This window comes from Panulirus ornatus, chromosome 11 (assembly GCF_036320965.1).
Source record: "Panulirus ornatus isolate Po-2019 chromosome 11, ASM3632096v1, whole genome shotgun sequence".
NCBI classification, from domain to species: domain Eukaryota; kingdom Metazoa; phylum Arthropoda; class Malacostraca; order Decapoda; family Palinuridae; genus Panulirus; species Panulirus ornatus.
In genome coordinates this window covers 39,750,132-39,764,695 of record NC_092234.1, presented here as the reverse complement: position 1 = coordinate 39,764,695, position 14,564 = coordinate 39,750,132, and the positions used below count along the sequence as shown (strand labels likewise).

The following is a 14,564-nucleotide window of genomic DNA, read 5'->3' as shown; positions in this document are numbered from 1 at the left end:
CAGACAGTATGAATTTTTTTTTTTTTTTTTTTCTTGCCGCTGTCTCCCGCGTTTGCGAGGTAGCGCAAGGAAACAGACGAAAGAAATGGCCCAACGCACCCCCATACACATGTATATACATACGTCCACACACGCAAATATACATACCTATACAGCTTTCCATGGTTTACCCCAGACGCTTCACATGCCCTGATTCAATCCACTGGCAGCACGTCAACCCCGTTATACCACATCGATCCAATTCACTCTATTCCTTGCCCTCCTTTCACCCTCCTGCATGTTCAGGCCCCGATCACACAAAATCTTTATCACTCCATCTTTCCACCTCCAATTTGGTCTCCCACTTCTCCTCGTTCCCTCCACCTCCGACACATATATCCTCTTGGTCAATCTTTCCTCACTCATTCTCTCCATGTGCCCAAACCATTTCAAAACACCCTCTTGTGCTCTCTCAACCACACTCTTTTTATTTCCACACATCTCTCTTACCCTTACGTTACTCACTCGATCAAACCACCTCACACCACACATTGTCCTCAAACATCTCATTTCCAGCACATCCATCCTCCTGCGCACAACTCTATCCATAGCCCACGCCTCGCAACCATACAACATTGTTGGAACCACTATTCCTTCAAACATACCCATTTTTGCTTTCCGAGATAATGTTCTCGACTTCCACACATTCTTCAAGGCTCCCAGAATTTTCGCCCCCTCCCCCGCCCTATGATCCTTTCCACTTCCATGGTACCATCCGCTGCCAGATCCACTCCCAGATATCTAAAACACTTCACTTCCTCCAGTTTTTCTTCATTCAAACTCACCTCCCAATTGACTTGACCCTCAACCCTACTGTACCTAATAACCTTGCTCTTATTCACATTTAGTCTTAACTTTCTTCTTTCACACACTTTACCAAACTCAGTCACCAGCTTCTGCAGTTTCTCACATGAATCAGCCACCAGCGCTGTATCATCAGCGAACAACAACTGACTCACTTCCCAAGCTCTCTCATCCCCAACAGACTTCATACTTGCCCCTCTTTCCAAAACTCTTGCATTCACCTCCCTAACAACCCCATCCATAAACAAATTAAACAACCATGGAGACATCACACACCCCTGCCGCAAACCTACATTCACTAAGAACCAATCACTTTCCTGTCTTCCTACACGTACACATGCCTTACATCCTCGATAAAAACTTTTCACTGCTTGTAACAACTTGCCTCCCACACCATATATTCTTAATACCTTCCACAGAGCATCTCTATCAACTCTATCATATGCCTTCTCCAGATCCATAAATGCTACATACAAATCCATTTGCTTTTCTAAGTATTTCTCACATACATTCTTCAAAGCAAACACTTGATCCACACATCCTCTACCACTTCTGAAACCACACTGCTCTTCCCCAATCTGATGCTCTGTACATGCCTTCACCCTCTCGATCAATATCCTCCCATATAATTTACTAGGAATACTCAACAAACTTATACCTCTGTAATTTGAGCACTCACTCTTATCCCCTTTGCCTTTGTACAATGGCACTATGCACGCATTCCGCCAATCCTCAGGCACCTCACCATGAGTCATACATACATTAAATAACCTTACCAACCAGTCAACAATACAGTCACCCCCTTTTTTAATAAATTCCACTGCAATACCATCCAAACCTGCTGCCTTGCCGGCTTTCATCTTCCGCAAAGCTTTTACTACCTCTTCTCTGTTTACCAAATCATTTTCCCTAACCCTCTCACTTTGCACACCACCTTGACCAAAACACCCTATATCTGCCACTCTATCATCAAACACATTCAACAAACCTTCAAAATACTCACTCCATCTCCTTCTCACATCACCACTACTTGTTATCACCTCCCCATTTGCGCCCTTCACTGAAGTTCCCATTTGCTCCCTTGTCTTACGCACTTTATTTACCTCCTTCCAGAACATCTTTTTATCCTCCCTAAAATTTAATGATACTCTCTCACCCCAACTCTCATTTGCCCATTTTTTCACCTCTTGCACCTTTCTCTTGACCTCCTTTGATAAATGTTATTAATGTTTGATGACATAGGGTTTGGAGGGCTGAGGTTCAGGAAAGTATCCCCACCTGAATGTATTCTGTGGTCAATTTTTATTTTGTTACTTTACTAGTAATGTTTTTGTCCAGAGCTGTATATTTTTTGATATTTTATTCCTATGTTTGTTTGGAAATTAAGTTGAGAATTCTCCCTCTGGAAAATCCCCCCAACGTCTCTGTCATATCCTAGTAAATCATATGGTAAGGTATGATCTGCTATCCAGTATTCCTGTTATTTCCTGGAATACGTTGCCAGTGTTAATTGGGGACCAGGTATATAGATATTTATCTTTTAAGACTGTCAGGCATTTGCAGGTGCAAAGGACAGTTAACTTCTATATCAAAGGCATATCACTATTTCATGTAGGACAGTTTACTTCTATATCAAAGGTACATCACTATTTCATGCAACATCATTCTTTAGGTAAAAAAGGAGGCAGAAAGAGGAAGAGGCAAGACTCAGATGAAAGCTCTGAGACCCCTTTGAAGAAATCTGCCTCAGGTGATGTAAAGAAAACTCCAAAGGACACACCAAAGCAGACTCGTATGCATCAGAAAGAAACACCTAAGGACACACTAAAGCAGTCACGGGATACTTCCAAGCAGGTATGTGTTAAAGTGTAAGGAGACTGTGAAAGAGATTATTGATTATTAAGCAATAGTGTTAGAGAAAGGTAAAGGAATTGTAAGAAAACATTAAGATTAATCCCTGTATTTTTTTTAATGAAATGGCAGCAACTACAAGATAGCTTTTCATATGTTGCCAATTTATAATGTATTAAATCCCATTTTATGATATTAACATTCATAGCAACACATCCTTGGGGAGCGGGGAGAAAGAATACTTCCCTCGTGTTCCTCACGTGTTGTAAAAGGCAACGAAAGGGGGTGGAAGCGAGGGTCTGGAAGCCCTCCCCTTCATGTATTTATATTTCTAAAAGGGGAAACAGAAGAAGGAGTTAAGCAGGGAGTGCTTATCCTCCTCAGAGGCTCAGATTGGGATGCCTGAATTTGCGTGGGTGTAACCAAGATGAGAAGAAAGGAGGGATAGGTAGAATGTTTGAGGAAAGGAACCTGGATGTTTTGGCACAGAGTGAAACAAAGCTCAAGTGTAAAGGGAGAGAGTGGTTTGGGAATGTCTTAGGAGTAAAGTTAGAAGTTGGTAAGAGGACAAGAGCAAAGGAAGGAGTAGCACTACTTCTGAAACAGGAGTAGTTTGAATGTGATAGAGTATAAGAAAGTAGATTCTAGGTTGATGTGGGTAAAACTGAAAGTGGATGGAGAGAGATTGGTGATTATTGGTGCCTATGCACCTGGTCATGAGAAGAAAGATCATGAGAGGCAAGTGTTTTGGGAACAGCTGAGTGAGTGTGTTAGCAGCTTTGATGCATGAGACTGGGTTGATGTGAATGCGAAGGTGAGTAATGTGGCAGTTGAGGGTATAATTGGTGTACATGGGGTGTTCAGTGTTGTAAATGGAAATGGTGAAGAATGTATGAAAGGTGGAAGTTAAGAGTAAATGTGAATAAAAGAAAGGGTATTAGGTTTAGCAGCAAATGGAACCATATAAGTGGAAGGGATTCATAGGATGGGAAAGGGGGTGAAGGTTCAGGGAGCACTGAATTATTAGTAGAAAGAAAAATTGTTTAGTAGTAGGAAATAAATGGGTAGTTTTGAAGTTTTATTAGTGCCAAGAATATGCTACACATGAAATGGCACCCCCTTCCATTGCTCACATGCGAGGTAGCGCTAGGAAAAGACAGCAAAGGCCACATTCGTTTACACTTGATCTCTAGCTGTCATGTGTGATGCACCGATACCACAGCTCCCTTTCCACATCCAGGCCCTACAAAACTTTCCATGCTTTACCTGAGACACTTCACATACCCTGGTTCAATCCATTGACAGCCCATCTATCCCGGTATACCACATTGTTCCAATTCACTCTTATTCCTTGCACGCCTTTCACCCTCCTGTATGTTCATGCCCCGATCACTCAAAATCTTTTTCACTTCATCCTTCCACTTCCAGTTTGGTCTCCCACTTCTCCTCGTTCCCTCCACCTCTGACACATATATCCTCTTTGTCAATCTTTCATCACTCATTCTCTCCACGTGACCAAACCATTTCAATACACCCTCTTCTGCTCTCTCAACCACACTCTTTTTATTACTACACATCTCTCTTACCCTTTCATTACGTACTCGATCAAACCACATCACACTACATATTGTCCTCAAACATCTCATTTCCAACACATCCACCCTCCTGTGCAAAACCTTATCTATAGCCCATGCCTCACAACCATATAACATTTTTGGAACCACTATTCCTTCAAACATACTCATTTTTACTCTACGAGATAAGGTTCTCACCTTCCACACATTCTTCAACAGTCCCAGAACTGTCACCCCCTCCCCCACCCTGTGACTCACTTCCATGATCCCATCCGCTGCCAAATCCACTCCCAGATATCAAAAACACTTCACTTTCTCCAGTTTTCCTCCATTCAAACTTACCTTCCAGTTGACTTGTCCTTCAACCCTGCTGAACCGAATAACCTTGCTCTTATTCACATTTACTCTCAGCTTTCTTCTTTCACACACTTTATCTAACTCAGTTATTAGCTTCTGCAGTTTCTCACCCGAATCAGCCTCCAGCACTGTATCATCAGCAAACAACAACTGATTCACTTCCCAAGCCCTCTCATCCACAACAGACTGCATACTTGCCCCTCTCTCTAAAACTCCTGCATTCACCTCCCTCACAACCCCATCCATGACCAAATTAAACAACCACTGAGACATCATGTACCCCTGCCGCAAACCATCATTCACTGGGAACCAATCACTTTCCTCTCTTCCTACTTGTACACATGCCTTACATCCTTGATAAAAACTTTCCATTGCTTCTAGCAACTTACCTCCCTCACCATGTATTCGTAATACCTTCCACAGAGCATCTCTATCAACTCTTATCATATGCCTTCTCTAAATCTATAAGGGGAGTGGGGGAGGAATGGGATGTATTTAGGGAAGCAGTGATGGCTTGCGCAAAAGATGCTTGTGGCATGAGAAGCGTGGGTGGTGGGCAGGTTAGAAAGAGTAGTGAGTGGTGGGATGATGAAGTAAGATTATCAGTGAAAGAGAAGAGAGGCATTTGGATGATTTTTGCAGGGAAATAATGCAAATGAGTGGGGGATGTATAAAAGAAAGAGGCAGGAGGTCAAGAGAAAGGTGCAAGAGGTGAAAAAGAGGGCAAATGAGAGTTGGGATGAGAGAGTATCATTAAATTTTAGGGATAATAAAAAGATGTTTGGAAGGAGGTAAATAAAGTGCATAAGACAAGGGAACAAATATGAACTTCTGTGAAGTGGGCTAATGGGGAGGTGATAACAAGTAGTGGCGATGTGAGAAGGAGATGGAGTGAGTATTTTGAAGGTTTGTTGAATGTGTTTGATGATAGAGTGGCAGATATAGGGTGTTTTGGTCAAGGTGGTGAGAGGGTTAGGGAAAATGAGATGGTAAACAGAGAAGAGGTAGTAAAAGCTTTGTGTAAGATGAAAGCCGGCAAGGCAGCAGGTTTGGATGGTATTGCAGTTGAATTTATTAAAAAAGGGGGTGACTGTATTGTTGACTGGTTGGTAAGGTTATTTAATGTATGTATGATTCATGGGGAGGTGCCTGAGGATTGGCAGATTGCTTGCATAGTGCCATTGTACAAAGGCGAAGGGGACAAAGGTGAGTGCTCAAATTACAGAGGTATAAATTTGTTGAGTATTCCTGGTAAATTATGTGGGAGGGTATTGATTGAGAGGGTGAAGACATGTACAGAGCATCAGATTGGGGAAGAGCAGTGTGGTTTCAGAAGTGGTAGAGGATGTGTGGATCAGGTGTTTGCTTTGAAGAATGTATGTGAGAAATACTTGGAAAAGCAAATGGATTTGTATGTAGCATTTATGGATCTGGAGAAGGCATATGATAGAGTTGATAGAGATGCTCTGTGGAAGGTATTAAGAATATATGGTGTGGGAGGCAAGTTGTTAGAAGCAGTGAAAAGTTTCTATCGAGGATGTAAGGCATGTGTACGTGTAGGAAGAGAGGAAAGTGATTGGTTCTCAGTGAATGTAGGTTTGCGACAGGGATGTGTAATGTCTCCATGGTTATTTAATTTGTTTATGGATGGGGTTGTTATGGAGGTGAATGCAAGAGTTTTGGAAAGAGGGGCAAGTATGCAGTCTGTTGTGGATGAGAGAGCTTGGAAAGTGAGTCAGTTGTTGTTCGCTGATGATACAGCGCTGGTGGCTGATTCATGTGAGAAACTGCAGAAGCTGGTGACTGAGTTTGGTAAAGTGTGTGGAAGAAGAAAGTTGAGAGTAAATGTGAATAAGAGCAAGGTTATTAGGTAGAGTAGGGTTGAGGGACAAGTAAATTGGGAGGTAAGTTTAAATGGAGAAAAACTGGAGGAAGTGAAGGGTTTTAGATATCTTTGAGTGGATTTGGCAGCAGATGGAACCATGGAAGCGGAAGTGAATCATAGGGTGGGGGAGGGGATGAAAATTCTGGGAGCCTTGAAAAATGTGTGGAAGTCGAGAACATTATCTCGGAAAGCAAAAATGGGTATGTTTGAAGGAATAGTGGCTCCAACAGTGTTGTATGGTTGCGAGGCGTGGGCTATGGATAGAGTTGTGCGGAGGAGGGTGGATGTGCTGGAAATGAGATGTTTGAGGACAATATTTGGTGTGAGATGGTTTGATCGAGTAAGTAATGAAAGGGTAAGAGAGATGTGTGGTAATAAAAAGAGTGTGGTTGAGAGAGCAGAAGAGGGTGTTTTGAAATGGTTTGGTCACATGGAGAGAATGAGTGAGGAATGATTGACCAAGAGGATATATGTGTCGGAGGTGGAGGGAACGAGGAGAAGTGGGAGACCAAATTGGAGGTGGAAAGATGGAGTGAAAAAGATTCTGAGTGATCGAGGCCTGAATATGCAGGAGGGTGAAAGGCGTGCAAGGAGTAGAATGAATTGGAACGATGTGGTATACCGGGGTCGACGTGCTGTCAGTGGATTGAACCAGGGCATGTGAAGCGTTTGGGGTAAACCATGGAAAGTTCTGTAGGGCCTGGATGTGGAAAGGGAGCTGTGGTTTCGGTGCATTATAACATGACAGCTAGAGACTGAGTGTGAACGAATGTGGCCTTTGTTGCCTTTTTGTAGCGCTACCTTGCACACATGAGAGGGGAGGGGGTTGTTATTTCATGTGTGGAGAGGTGGCGATGGGAATGAATAAAGGGAGACAGTATGAATTATGTACATGTGTATATATGTTTATGTCTGTGTGTGTACATATATGTATACGTTGAGATGTATAGGTATGTATATTTGTGTGTGTGGATGTGTATGTATATACATGTGTATGTGGGTGCGTTGGGCCATTCTTTCGTCTGTTTCCTTGCACTACCTTGCTAACGCGGGAGACAGCGACAAAGCAAAATAGATAAATGAATAAATGTATCCTCACAAATCCAGTTGTATTAATTATGTTAATTAATTCTCATCAGGCTGTAGACTCATCAGAACCACAAGTTAGTCGCAGTGGACGTTTGATCAAACCCAAAAAGTTTCTAGATGAAGGAGAAGATGCCTCTAGACCTCCTTCTGCTGCTGCAGGCACACCTATTGCTAATACAGAGTTATCCGCTGCAGCAGATGCTCCTTCTTCCTTAGATGCAAATTCAACATCACTACAAGGTTAGCTGTTTGCCAATATTATTTTATTTTTTTATTTGTATTATTATTCACCGAAACCACAGCTCCCTTTCCACATCCAAGCCCCACAAAACTTTTCATGGTTTACCCCAGACGTTTCACATGCTCTGGTATAGTCCATTGACAGCACGTCGACCCCAGTATACCACATTGTTCCAATTCATTCTATTCCTTGCACGCCTTTCACCCTCCTGTATGTTCAGACCCCAGTCACTTAGAATCTTTTACTCTCCATCCTTCCACCTCCAATTTTGGTCTCCCACTTCACATTCCATCCACCTCTGCCACATATATCCTCTTTGTCAATCTTTCCTTACTCATTCTCTCCATGTGACCAAACCATTTCAATACACCCTCTTCTGCTCTCTCAACCACACTCTTTTTATTACCACACATATCTCTTACCCTTTCATTACTTACTCGATCAAAACACCTCACACCACATATTGTCCTCAAACATCTCATTTCCAACACATCCACGCTCTGCACAACCGTATCTATAGTCCATGCCTCACAACCATATAACATTGATGGAACCGATATTCCTTAAACATACCCATTTTTGCTCTCTAAGATAATGTTCTCGCCTTCCACACATTTGTCAATGCTCTCAGAACCTTCGCCCCCTTCCCCACCCTGTGACTCACTTCCACTCCCATGGTTCCATCTGCTGTCAAATCCACTCCCAGATATATGAAACACTTCTCCTCCTCCAATTTTTCTCCATTCAAACTTACTTCCCAATTGACTTGTCCCTCAACCCTACTGTACCTAATAACCTTGCTCTTATTCACATTTACTCTCAGCTTTCTTCTTTCACACACTTTACCAAACTTAGTCACCAACTTCTGCAGTTTCTTACCCGAATAAGCCACCAGCGCTGTATCATTATCTACAATAGACTGCATACTTGCCCCTCTTTCCAAAACTCTTGCATTCACCTCCCTAATAATCGCATCCATAAACAAATTGAACAACCATGGAGACATCGCGGACCCCTGCCTTAAACCGACATCCACTGGGAACCAATCACTTTCCTCTCTTCCTACTTGTACACATGCCTTACATCCTCAATAAAAACTTTTCACTGCTTCTAGCAACTTATCTCCCTCACCATATACTCTTAATACCTTCCACAGAGCATCTCTATCAACACTATCATATTCCTTCTCCAGATCCATAAATGCTACATAGAAATGCATTTGCTTTTCTAAGTATTTCTCACATACATTCTTCAAAGCAAACACCTGATCCACACGTCCTCTATCACTTCTGAAACCACACTGCTCTTCCCCAATCTGATGCTCTGTACATGCCTTCACCCTCTCAATCAATACCCTCCCATATAATTTCCCAGGAATACTCAACAAACTTATACCTCTGTAATTTGAGCACTCACCCTTATCCCCTTTGCCTTTGTACAATGGCTGTATGCATGCATTCCACCAATCCTCAGGCACTTCACCATGAACCATACATGCATTGAATATTTTCATTATTTTAACATAAACCCAGGACCCTGGAGCTCCTGCAACTTTAAGGCTGTGATGCAATCACTAGTAGGTAAAGGATAGTGAAAAGTTGTTTCAGTGAGATTATACTCAGATGGTTTAGTCATATCCAAGGGGATTCTCCATTCTTGGAATAACCACAAGCAGGAGGAGTGTGACAGCATCCCTCTGTATGTCCGTAAAACTGAGAACATGAGTACATAAAGTGCATATTTACCTTATTTTTTGTTGCATACGTAGCTTAACATAGGGTAAGGGATTGCTTTGTCTGTCATTCATCCTTGTGTGTGTTTTACATCCATTCATATGTCTTTCCATTATCCATCTGTTGGGAGTCGTACCCTAGTGTTGTGAGGATGAGCTTGACATGACCAGTAAACATCAGTTCAGATGCATCAGTCTTTATACTTTATACTGTTGTTTCCCAGCTCCTAAAGATGTAAACTGTATAAAGCCCATAATTAGTTTAGATTTTGCCTGAATTATGCTCCTGATAAATATTTAACCTTCTGTTGAATCTGGCTTATAACCTCAAGAAAATTTCATCCCTTGTCATGGAGCTTAATACAGGTTTTTTTATATCATGTAAACATTCATCCCACATGGAATTTTCCCTCCCAATAACAATTCATATCCATAAGAATAAGGGGAGAAAGAATACTTCCCACGTATTCCCTGCATGTCATAGAAGCGACTAAAAAGGATGGGAGCCTGGGGCTGGAAATCCTCCCCTCAGTTTTTTTTTTTTTCCAAAAGAAGGAACAGAGATGGAGGCCAAATAAGGAGTTGTACCTCCAAGGCTCAGTCATTTGTTATTGAATGCTATCTTGCTAACACAGGAAATGGTGAGTAAGTATGAAAAAAAATGCTTCAGTGAAGATGATACAAGTGTTCTGTTAAGGGTCATTCCTTGATATAGTGAGGTTTGCATTTGATAAGTCTTTTTAAATGCATCGAACTATATATTTTAAACTTTTGTTTCCCCTACATAGAATCTGTCAGTGGATTGAATCAGGGCATGTGAAGCGTCTGGGGTAATCCATGGAAAGTTGTGTAGGGCCTGGATGTGGAAAGGGAGCTGTGGTTTCGGGCATTATTGCATGACAGCTAGGGACTTGAGTGTGTACGAATGGGGCCTTTGTTGATTTTTCCTAGCGCTACCTCGCACGCATGAGGGGGGAGGGTGATGTTATTCCATGTGTGGCGAGGTGGCGATGGGAATGAATAAAGGCAGACAGTGTGAATTGTGTGCATGGGTATATATGTATGTGTCTGTGTGTGTATATATATGTGTACATTGAGATGTATAGGTTATTTATTTTTATTATACTTTGTCGCTGTCTCCCGCGTTTGCGAGGTAGCGCAAGGAAACAGACGAAAGAAATGGCCCAACCCCCCCCATACACATGTATATACATACGTCCACACACGCAAATATACATACCTACACAGCTTTCCATGGTTTACCCCAGACGCTTCACATGCCTTGCTTCAATCCACTGACAGCACGTCAACCCCGGTATACCACATCGCTCCAATTCACTCTATTCCTTGCCCTCCTTTCACCCTCCTGCATGTTCAGGCCCCGATCACACAAAATCTTTTTCACTCCATCTTTCCACCTCCAATTTGGTCTCCCTCTTCTCCTTGTTCCCTCCACCTCCGACACATATATCCTCTTGGTCAATCTTTCCTCACTCATCCTCTCCATGTGCCCAAACCACTTCAAAACACCCTCTTCTGCTCTCTCAACCACGCTCTTTTTATTTCCACACATCTCTCTTACCCTTACGTTACTCACTCGATCAAACCACCTCACACCACACATTGTCCTCAAACATCTCATTTCCAGCACATCCATCCTCCTGCGCACAACTCTATCCATAGCCCACGCCTCGCAACCATACAACATTGTTGGAACCACTATTCCTTCAAACATACCCATTTTTGCTTTCCGAGATAATGTTCTCGACTTCCACACATTCTTCAAGGCCCCCAGGATTTTCGCCCCCTCCCCCACCCTATGATCCACTTCCGCTTCCATGGTTCCATCCTCTGCCAGATCCACTCCCAGATATCTAAAACACTTCACTTCCTCCAGTTTTTCTCCATTCAAACTCACCTCCCAATTGACTTGACCCTCAACCCTACTGTACCTAATAACCTTGCTCTTATTCACATTTACTCTTAACTTTCTTCTTCCACACACTTTACCAAACTCAGTCACCAGCTTCTGCAGTTTCTCACATGAATCAGCCACCAGCGCTGTATCATCAGCGAACAACAACTGACTCACTTCCCAAGCTCTCTCATCCCCAACAGACTTCATACTTGCCCCTCTTTCCAAGACTCTTGCATTCACCTCCCTAACAACCCCATCCATAAACAAATTAAACAACCATGGAGACATCACACACCCCTGCCGGAAACCTACATTCCCTGAGAACCAATCACTTTCCTGTCTTCCTACACGTACACATGCCTTACATCCTCGATAAAAACTTTTCACTGCTTCTAACAATATATATTTATTTTTTTTTTTTTTTTATATACTTTGTCGCTGTCTCCCGCGTTTGCGAGGTAGCGCAAGGAAACAGACGAAAGAAATGGCCCAACCCCCCCCCCCATACACATGTACATACACACGTCCACACACGCAAATATACATACCTACACAGCTTTCCATGGTTTACCCCAGACGCTTCACATGCCTTGATTCAATCCACTGACAGCACGTCAACCCCTGTATACCACATCGCTCCAATTCACTCTATTCCTTGTCCTCCTTTCACCCTCCTGCATGTTCAGGCCCCGATCACACAAAATCTTTTTCACTCCATCTTTCCACCTTCAATTTGGTCTCCCTCTTCTCCTCGTTCCCTCCACCTCCGACACATATATCCTCTTGGTCAATCTTTCCTCACTCATTCTCTCCATGTGCCCAAACCATTTCAAAACACCCTCTTCTGCTCTCTCAACCACGCTCTTTTTATTTCCACACATCTCTCTTACCCTTACGTTACTTACTCGATCAAACCACCTCACACCACACATTGTCCTCAAACATCTCATTTCCAGCACATCCATCCTCCTGCGCACAACTCTATCCATAGCCCACGCCTCGCAACCATACAACATTGTTGGAACCACTATTCCTTCAAACATACCCATTTTTGCTTTCCGAGATAATGTTCTCGACTTCCACACATTTTTCAAGGCTCCCAAAATTTTCGCCCCCTCCCCCACCCTATGATCCACTTCCGCTTCCATGGTTCCATCCGCTGACAGATCCACTCCCAGATATCTAAAACACTTCACTTCCTCCAGTTTTTCTCCATTCAAACTCACCTCCCAATTGACTTGACCCTCAACCCTACTGTACCTAATAACCTTGCTCTTATTCACATTTACTCTTAACTTTCTTCTTCCACACACTTTACCAAACTCAGTCACCAGCTTCTGCAGTTTCTCACATGAATCAGCCACCAGCGCTGTATCATCAGCGAACAACAACTGACTCACTTCCCAAGCTCTCTCATCCCCAACAGACTTCATACTTGCCCCTCTTTCCAGGACTCTTGCATTTACCTCCCTAACAACCCCATCCATAAACAAATTAAACAACCATGGAGACATCACACACCCCTGCCGCAAACCTACATTCACTGAGAACCAATCACTTTCCTCTCTTCCTACACGTACACATGCCTTACATCCTCGATAAAAACTTTTCACTGCTTCTAACAACTTGCCTCCCACACCATATATTCTTAATACCTTCCACAGAGCATCTCTATCAACTCTTATCATATGCCTTCTCCAGATCCATAAATGCTACATACAAATCCATATATATATATATATATATATATATATATATATATATATATATATATATATATATATTGTTGACTGGTTGGTAGGGTTATTTAATGTATGTATGACTCATGGTGAGGTGCCTGAGGATTGGCGGAATTCATGCATAGTGCCATTGTACAAAGGCAAAGGGGATAAGAGTGAGTGCTCAAATTACAGAGGTATAAGTTTGTTGAGTATTCCTGGTAAATTATATGGGAGGGTATTGATTGAGAGGGTGAAGACATATACAGAGCATCAGATTGGGGAAGAGCAGTGTGGTTTCAGAAGTGGTAGAGGATGTGTGGATCAGGTGTTTGCTTTGAAGAATGTATGTGAGAAATACTTAGAAAAGCAAATGGATTTGTATGTAGCATTTATGGATCTGGAGAAGGCATATGATAGAGTTGATAGAGATGCTCTGTGGAAGGTATTAAGAATATATGGTGTGGGAGGAAAGTTGTTAGAAGCAGTGAAAAGTTTTTATCGAGGATGTAAGGCATGTGTACGTGTAGGAAGAGAGGAAAGTGATTGGTTCTCAGTGAATGTAGGTTTGCGGCAGGGGTGTGTGATGTCTCCATGGTTGTTTCAATTTGTTTATGGATGGGGTTGTTAGGGAGGTAAATGCAAGAGTTTTGGAAAGAGGGGCAAGTATGAAGTCTGTTGGGGATGAGAGAGCTTGGGAAGTGAGTCAGTTGTTGTTCACTGATGATACAGCGCTGGTGGCTGATTCATGTGAGAAACTGCAGCAGCTGGTGACTGAGTTTGGTAAAGTGTGTGGAAGAAGAAAGTTAAGAGTAAATGTGAATAAGAGCAAGGTTATTAGGTACAGTAGGGTTGAGGGTCAAGTCAATTGGGAGGTGAGTTTGAATGGAGAAAAACTGGAGGAAGTGAAGTGTTTTAGATATCTGGGAGTGGATCTGGCAGCGGATGGAACCATGGAAGCGGAAGTGAATCATAGGGTGGGGGAGGGGGCGAAAATTCTGGGGGCCTTGAAGAATGTGTGGAAGTCGAGAACATTATCTTGGAAAGCAAAAATGGGTATGTTTGAAGGAATAGTGGTTCCAACAATGTTGTATGGTTGCGAGGCGTGGGCTATGGATAGAGTTGTGCGCAGGAGGATGGATGTGCTGGAAATGAGATGTTTGAGGACAATGTGTAGTGTGAGGTGGTTTGATCGAGTGTGTAACGTAAGGGTAAGAGAGATGTGTGGAAATAAAAAGAGCGTGGTTGAGAGAGCAGAAGAGGGTGTTTTGAAGTGGTTTGGGCACATGGAGAGAATGAGTGAGGAAAGATTGACCAAGAGGATATATGTGTCGGAGGTGGAGGGAACGAGGAGAA

The 14,564-nt window shown here is 42.7% G+C and overlaps 1 protein-coding gene across 3 annotated transcripts in view; it reads left to right on the top strand.

Moving 5' to 3' along the window:
- The window catches only part of LOC139751412 (uncharacterized), a 239,291-nt gene that overhangs the window by 65,351 nt on the left and 159,376 nt on the right, over nucleotides 1-14,564 (top strand). For all 3 annotated transcript variants that reach the window (XR_011713343.1, XM_071666800.1, XM_071666801.1), the window contains exons 5-6: nucleotides 2,516-2,697; nucleotides 7,650-7,839. Coding sequence is in view for 2 of the 3 variants with exons in the window: in XM_071666800.1 (XP_071522901.1) it covers nucleotides 2,516-2,697; nucleotides 7,650-7,839 (372 nt within the window). In the remaining variant the exon portion in view is untranslated. The remainder of the gene's footprint in view (nucleotides 1-2,515; nucleotides 2,698-7,649; nucleotides 7,840-14,564) is intronic.